General features: G+C 43.8%; 1 protein-coding gene across 1 annotated transcript; it reads right to left on the bottom strand.

The window, feature by feature from the left end:
* Window positions 1-89: 89 nt before the first annotated feature.
* On the bottom strand, window positions 90-8,266 carry GABARAPL2 (GABA type A receptor associated protein like 2). Its single transcript, XM_054201342.1, has 4 exons — window positions 8,079-8,266; window positions 7,711-7,766; window positions 2,676-2,848; window positions 90-663 (listed from the first exon to the last, which is right to left on the bottom strand). Exons 1-4 carry the CDS (start codon window positions 8,110-8,112, stop codon window positions 573-575), a joined length of 354 nt encoding a protein of 117 aa, XP_054057317.1. The 5' UTR covers window positions 8,113-8,266; the 3' UTR covers window positions 90-572.
* Between the last annotated feature and the right edge of the window lie 13 nt (window positions 8,267-8,279).

Here is an 8,279-nt window from a genome sequence, read left to right on the forward strand (position 1 = left end):
TAAATAATATAAACAGCTGTATCATGTCTAGTAAAAGTGATGTATAACTTATGCCCAAAATTAAGGTAAAGAAATGACAGCACTGCCTGTTTGTGATAGGAATTTTTATTGTACTTGTTTGTTAATTGAGAAAGAGGAACATATTAGCTCAATTCAACATGATCAGCATCTTGCTCCTGCTTACGATAAGCTAGCAAATCCAGTGTTCCCAATACTAATTTAATGGTTTTATTAAACTAACACCTCAAAACAGAATAAATGCATATTCTTCTTTTCATGTTTTAGTAGTCCAACTACTTTGCTTTATTATTTATCAGTGATGTCAAGTGTATCCCCCAAAGGAGTGAGGCTCTGGGAATTCATAGCCATGAGAAAAAAAAATGCACGGAAACAACAAAACTTTCTTTTGATAATTTAACAGTCTAATAAAACAAGACCTAGCAATATATTAAGAAATAAATCCAGTTACAAATGCATGTATATAGAAGGAACTTCTGTGGATGTCAGAACAGAAAATGATCAGCTATTTACAAGATACACAGCAGGATGGAATAGTAGCCAAGACCCACCATTCAGAAACCAAATGTGTTCTCTCCACTGTAGGCAACGTACAAGAATCCATCCTCATCCTTTTCCTTCTCATAAAGTTGTCCCATAGTTAAGCTTGAAGGGGGAAGAAGAGAAATGGTTTGCTTGGATCGTGACAGTTGCAAATGGTAACGATTAGAACCTCACATAAACACGGATTAATAAAAGCTAACACTTTTAAGTCTGCGTGGAAATTAAAATACAAAAATGAAGATATATGAAAAGCAGTTCACTTGTGAGTTACCAAAATGATCCTGGGCTCTCTGCAGAGCGTCTAGGTTTTTGTTACTTCTTCACGAACGCATTTGTCAGAATGCTTCCTTATTTTATTGGAAATTAGTCACTGAATGTATTTCAGGTTCTGAATCACCCATTATTGATGCCTGATAGCACCTTCCTTGATTGCGGCTGCGTTAATGTCTTCCTGCTTGTGTGAGCAACCTCATTTCTCCCTCCCCTTGGTGTAGTCGGGAATGTTCAGTTGGTCTTAAGGCTGTCAAGCTTGTGCTTTTTGGACTGTTTCTTGGAGATCCAGGTTGTTTTGGGGAGTAAAAGATTTGTTTTCTATATTGTTAAAAAGTGATGACCTGAAGTAGTGCTAGTACCAAAATGCATGGGCAATAAATTACAAGTTAGCCAGAAACTAGTGCTTTTTCAGTGGATAAGGTTTTGAATGTTTGATCAAACGAAAATTTTCTTAAAGGGAATAGGCACGTGGCCCTTCACAGTCTAAGCCGTTGTGGTCTCTAGGGCAATGTCTGTATTTTAAAAAAGAAACCCAAGCAATTACTTGGCCAGTACAACTGCTCCAGCCATCTATCTACAGATGAAACACGCAGCTGACATCAGTCAGTTGCACAAATGACGCCTCCTCAGCTCACCCTTCTCTGACTCCCCAAGACTGAGAAAAGGCTAGTGAATTGAAAGATGCAGAGTGAATGTGAGTGATAGGGAAAAAGATTGTGGCTTTTTACCCAAGACTGGAACTGGGAAGAGTTGCAGGCAGTACTTGAAATAGAAGGGAATTGGTGAGTAGTAGATAAACTTCTGGATGAGGAGGGAAGGATGTCAAGAGTTAGTGGTCTATGCAATAAATTCAGCCTACGAGAGGAGCACAGCCATTAACAGATTAGATTTTTGTTTATCTGTTAACAAGTTATCATTTTTGCATTAATACTGAAGGTTCAAGGCCCTATTTTTCCAGCAGGGATATGACATCTCATCATGAACATATGAGACAATGTGCCCTTTCTTTTTCTTTCCTGTTCCTAGCAGTTCTCCATCAGTGTTAAGACGATGACATATAGGCATTCCTAATACTCTTAGAAGAAGGCAAACAGAAAAAGATGGTTCTCACAGGTGCCTATTGTGTAACACAAAGTAAATAAAAAAACATTCCTAACTGAGTCTGGACAGGTTACCTGGAGGGACTGCTACTGTTACACAGGTAAGGATTAATACGAATAATATTACACCTAAGCCACACAATATCATGCTGTCCTATTTCCTCAAATACTATTGAAGTATCTCATCTGGAAAGCAGCTGTAGTAGCTGCATCTGCTATACATTATTCTATATGTAGCAGATGAAACCCTTCTACAGTCATTTTGCATTTTATGTTTATAGAAGAAAATAAGTAATTTTTAAAGCAAGTAACAGCAACTAGCCTGTGACATCATAATTTGTGAGCTGACAAATTAACGTTTTCCCAGAATAATTTATGGCGTTTGCTTTTGAGTATTTAACATGCAGGTTTTTTTGTTACATTGAGAATGATTATTTTTTTGTCACTGATGATGTAAATGTTCTTGCACTCTACCAAAGACAACATAATAACCCCAGAGCTCACCCTCTTGCCATGGAAGTAAATCATAATATATTTTTCAGTCACCTATCCTTTCAGCCTAGCTCAAGAAATAAGATGTTTGCCAAACTCATGAGAAAAAATGCCTATCACAGTGAGATCAAGATGTAACCAAACACCTCCTAAAATCACCAAATAAGCCTCAAAGAGGGGAGTTACTATCTCTCTGATACGCACAGGCTTGCTGAAATTATTCTGAATACCAAGTGAATAGCCTCTCACCTGGATTGTGGGACAGTCTTGTCTACAAAGAGGAATATTGCTTTCTCAGATGGCAGTTGAATCCTCTTCCTGATGATCCACATGAACTGGGCCACAGTGATGTCCGATGGAACTAAGTACTTCCTCTTGTCAATATCAACAATCTGAGATCCTGAGACTTTCTCCACTATGACCTGTAAAGCGCAGGGGTGAGGGTCAGGCTTTTCAGCATTGGTATGAACAGACAGCTTCGGTAAATTGCTTGCTGGTACAGGCTTACAATGGAGAGCAAAGGGGAGGAACAAAAAGGTTTCTTGACCGCACCCAAACGAGAGGTAGGACTGGCTCAGCAGCGTAAAACCTGATTTTACAACTGCACTGAAACCTACATTCATACACACAACAGTTCAAAAACTCCTAAGTCCAAGGTTGACAGTTGTGGGTTAAAAAGATGCAATATGCCTAAAAGAAACCCATGACAGGAAAGTATATATACATCTTTTAACTTTTTGTACACCTGAAGGGAGGGTGCAAAGAAGTTGGAGCCAGGCTGTTTTCAGTGGCGCCCAGTGACAGTACAAGAGGCAGTGGGCACACGCTGAAGCACAGGAGGTTGTTTCCCTCTGAACATCAGGAAACACTTTTTCAGTGTGCAGGTGATGGAGCGCTGGCAGAGGTTGCCCAGGTTGTGGAGTCTCCCACCTTGGAGATACTCAAAAGCCATCTGGACACGGTGGTGGGCAACCGGCTGTAGGTGGCCCTGCTTGAGCAGGGAGGGGTTGGACCACATGAGCTCTGGAGGTCCCTTCCCACCTCCACTGTTCCGTAATTTGGTGATTTATTCATACCAGGGCAGTGATGTCCTATTGTGTTTAAATATGGCTAATTTTCAAAATGTTCTGAAGTTCCCCATGTGTACTATCCAAAAATAGTGTATATTGCAACAAAAACTTGTGGGGGCAGGGGCAAGAGGGGAATTGGCGCCTACTGAGACATTTGAAGCACAGGCAGCTTGAAAACATAAAGTTCAGGAGTGGCTTCTCTGCACTACTCTTAAACTAATTGGTGGTTGAAGGAAGGAGTCCAGGACTTCTGTCTCCTTACTCACCCCAGCTGACAGGAACAAACTGAGAAATGCATTTAACTGTATTGCTTCCTTGCCCCGTTCATCTGTAGTGGAGTCATGAAAAATTCAACTAGACTGCAGTGCTGGTACCTGAGCAATGGCAGGTGATCTGGGGAAGTTCATTCCCTTTGTACAAATGCTGCTTATTTTGTTTTTGTTACTATCACAATGTAAAAAGAAAGTGGAATAGAACAGAGTAGTTCAGTTGCGAGGGACCTACAATGACCATCTAGTCCAACTGCCCTGACCACTATAGGGCTCACCAAAAACTAAAGCACGTTATTAAGGGCATTGTCCAAATGCCTTTTAAACACTGACAGGCTTGGGGCACTGACAACCTCTAGGAAGCCCATTCCACTGGCTGACCACCGTCTCAGTAAAGAAATGCTTCCTAATGTCGTCTGAACCTCCCCTGATGCAGCTCTGCACCATTCCCACGCGTCCTGGCACTAGATACCAGGGAAAATAGGTCAGCAACCCCCTGTCCACGTCCTTGCCCCAGGAAGCTGTAGAGAGCCGTGAGGTGGCCCCTCAGCCTCCTTTTCTCCAAACTAGACAAACCCAGAGTCCTTCACTGCTCCTCACAGGACATGCAAGTGTGACCATCATTGCTTGAAATCTTGTGTTACCCAGAATTCTAGTTTGCAACAAGCATGCCCTACCCTCTTTTAAATCATCTTATGACTAAATAAAATCCCACACTACGAAGAAATACAGGTTTAATGCACACACCACCTCTGCCCTTCCAACCTAACTCTCTTCTTCAAACGATGTCCCAAGTTGCTCCTAACAGATGACAGAACCAGCTGCCATGTAGCAAATGAAAAGAAAAGGAAAGCATATTAGAAATAGATTTCAGTAACACTGAAGCTAAAAAAATCAGTATTTAAGTAAACAGGAGGGAGAACCTCCAGTCTAGTCTAGTATCTAATCTGCTATTTCACCTGTTGTGCACAAACCAGATGCCAAAATGGCTCTCAGGCTCCCACCTAGAGCATTAAAGTATTCATTAATACTTTTTTTTTTTCTCCCTGAAGCCTGTTGTATTCATCCATGCAGCATACTGCACCATTACACACCACGAACCAGTATGTCAGAAACTGTCATGCTAAGTAGAGAGAGGCACAGGTATCCTTCATGTAACTCAGTGGAGAGCTGAAGAAGCCATGTTACATCTGAATAGTCAAAACTCTTGATGGTTCCACGTGTTCGTTTTTGTACAGTGCTTTGCAGTACTGCTTTTGATTTGACATCTGCGCTCTCTGCATTTCTATAATTAATCTGGCAACGACTGTTGACTTCCCACAGCTAGCCACCAAGCATTCCAGTCAGGCTCAACAAGGCCTCAAGGAAGAGAACTGAAGTATGGCTGCAGTATGCTCTGGAATACCAGCTGGCCTGACAAGAATGCCAGTTGAGCACTCCACCAAATCACCAGCAAGGTGCTGTGACGTAGTCTTGTCTGTGTGCCTCTGCTGTACCAGACTTACACTGCCAGATAAGCCAGCAATGTATGCATCTGATGTTAAAAACTACATGATTACAGCTTCAGTTGATTGGATGAAGCTACAGGATGACAGTGAAGCCAAGCTAATAAAGTGTAGGTTTTAGCTATATATGAATGAGAGCCAGATGGGATATGTAGGCTGTAAGGAAAAAATATAAATAATAATAATGATAAAAAAATCACAACCCATGCTTATGCTGCTAGGCCACTGTAGGAATTTGGCTATTCTCTGCCTATACCGGGAGCATTTGGTAACAGAAAGCAGGAAGGAACCCAAGCAGAGATGCCTAGGTAAGATGATGTCTGCAGCATCAACATGCTATTGTTTGCAACTTCGAAAAAAGACTGCCTATGTTAATCGCTATTTTAGGATGTCTGTAGATTCAGGTCTGCAAGAACATACTGATATTATCACTGGAAACCAGAATTTTTTATGATGTGTTATTCTAAGTATAACTGCACTCTAAGGCATTTTGTTCGTTCCACCGTGTTATTGTTACTGATGCCATTCTCTGCTTTGTATTATGCTGAACTGACATCAGAGTATCTTACTTCATACCTTATGAAATTAGAAACTGACTACAAGAAGGAAAGATGACAAGATGGTCACAAACAAAACGAAACAAAAAGCAATAGGTACATGAGGAAGGTAAATTAAGTATTACTTGTGGAAAGGACCTGGCACTTTCGGCTCCAGACAGGCTGGTTCTTGAATGAAAAATGTAGCACGTGGGGAAAAAGGCTTACAAGTGGTTCCAGTGTTTCCATTCCTCAGCTCTGCATTCCCCATTGCTACAGCATACAGGTAATGCTCAAGTAAATTTACAAAATATGCTATCTTATGATCTGGAGAGGGTTTTCCTTATAATTTCTTCAGCTCTGCCTACAGAAACAGAAGGAGGGCATATTAGCCCCCCCCTTGCAATTCGGTATGAAGGAACTGTAAAGAGGACCAAGAACAGCTTGAAAGAAATATTGAAGCCTTAACAACTGATACTTTTTTGCAGTGCTTAGCAAGCATGAATTTCTTTCACCTCCTATTGTATTCCTAAAAGGTCTAGCCTAGGACAGAGGCAGGCTGTTCATATATTATCTTAATAGGTTTGAACCACTGAAACACCTCAAAATCCAGGTAGACAGATACAGCAGCTGAGAACTGAAGTCACTTTGACCTATGTCACTCTGAATGCAGGCTATAACCTGGAAAGCAGGAAACATACATCAAGTCTGAATAACACTTTTGACTATTAAATGCCAAAAATATATTTGATACTAACTATTTTGTGAAAAGTACATGGCTCAATCTGAATCATCAAGCAGAAAACATGTATCGGTCCATTCACAGCCATCACTCGTCAATTTGAGATTTAATTCCTGTAGCCATCCACACCTCGTTGTCCATTCCTGATAGAGCATCATGTAATTCTGACTCAGGCTATCAGTTTCAATATCTCTTTTTCCCCTAACGTTATGAAAGATATTCTTGGAATGGACAAATGGGTATCTGTGGAGATGCACGGTCATTGGCGTGCTACAGTCTATACATGAGGGTGTGGCTAGCCAAGCAGAGAATGGCAAGGATCGGACCAGCTTGCCAGACTGCAACCGGAGAGGATGCCGGGACTAGCTGCAACTGAGCAGCAGAGCAAGTCAGCGGGATTCGAGGTTCTTCTCTGGGCTGCGCTGTCTAATGGGTAAGTCATTTACCAAGAAGTCAGACAGGAGTGGCACTAACTGGCATGTGCTCAGATGGGATGTGAGAAATTTTCCTCACAAGCAGGTAAGCCGAGAATGTGGCCATGTTGCCAGCTGTTACATAAGGATGTGAAGCGTGGTCATTCCGCTGACTGAAACGTGATAGAAGGGATTGCGGAGTGAAGACAGGTCATTCACTATTTAGCAGGTAGGCAGGTATTAATGCAGAAAGGAGGGGTCACTGCTTGCACTGGCTCTTCAAACAATAGGGTCTGCATGGGGAGATTCACCACCATGGCCTGGTTACAGGCATGGAATACATGGGGGAAAAATCAACTTCCTCATAGAGCCAGGATGGAAGATTGTCAAGGTTTAAAGAATTTATGATCTTTCTTTGGATGAGGCACAGAACAAATCCTCAAGACACTCAAGGCATTTGCTGGGATATAATTCCCATTAGAAAAAAACAGGACACTGATAAGCCATAAACATGCTTGGAAAGTGTTTGGAAAGTCAGGTGCTCTTGTTTACTTGTCAATACGTACTGGGGCAGAGGAGGGAATGTTGGATTAGTTTAATGTGTTTGGGGCCTCTTTAAAACATCTAACAGCACAAAAAGAAAGATGCATTTACTTAGTAGGATCTGATCAAAGGAGAGAGGCCAGGATGGAAACAGCTTATCCACCTTTGCCTCTAAGTGCTCAGATGGAGCTGGTGTGGTTACTCACCGGGACACGGTCAGGGTATTTGGCTCGGATTTTTGCCGACTCGACACATCTGTGCTCTGCGAACAAAACTCGTCATTAGTCACTGCATAGCAATAGCATCGCCGGTGTCCTGGGCAGAGGGGGCAGCGCCCGCGGGGATCGCGGCCGTCCTGCCCCCCCGCGGGGGTCTCCAGCTGTTCAGGGAGGCCTTCCCCGGGCATCGCCGCCGCCCTTCGCCGAGGGCCGCGGGCGGCTGTCCGCCCAGAGAGGAGACCCCCGGCCGGGGGAGCCGACCGGGGCGCGCAGAGGCGGGAGGCCGCGGGGCAGATGGCGGCAGCGGAGGCGGCGGGGCCGCCGGCGGGCAGCGGTCGGCCCGGGCCCACCCTTACCCAGCGCATGGTCCTCCTTGAACATCCACTTCATGGCGCGGGCCGGCGGGGAGCGGAGCCAGCGGCGGGAGGGCCCCGTGTGCGGGCGGGCAGGGGCTCGTGCTGGGCGGCCGGGCCTGTCGCTGTCACGATCCCTGTCACAACAACAACAGCCACGGCTCGGCAGGCGGGACTTCCGGCTCGCCCGTTACCCTAGCAACC

The sequence above is a fragment of the Rissa tridactyla genome, chromosome 4 (assembly GCF_028500815.1).
Source record: "Rissa tridactyla isolate bRisTri1 chromosome 4, bRisTri1.patW.cur.20221130, whole genome shotgun sequence".
Lineage (NCBI taxonomy): Eukaryota > Metazoa > Chordata > Aves > Charadriiformes > Laridae > Rissa > Rissa tridactyla.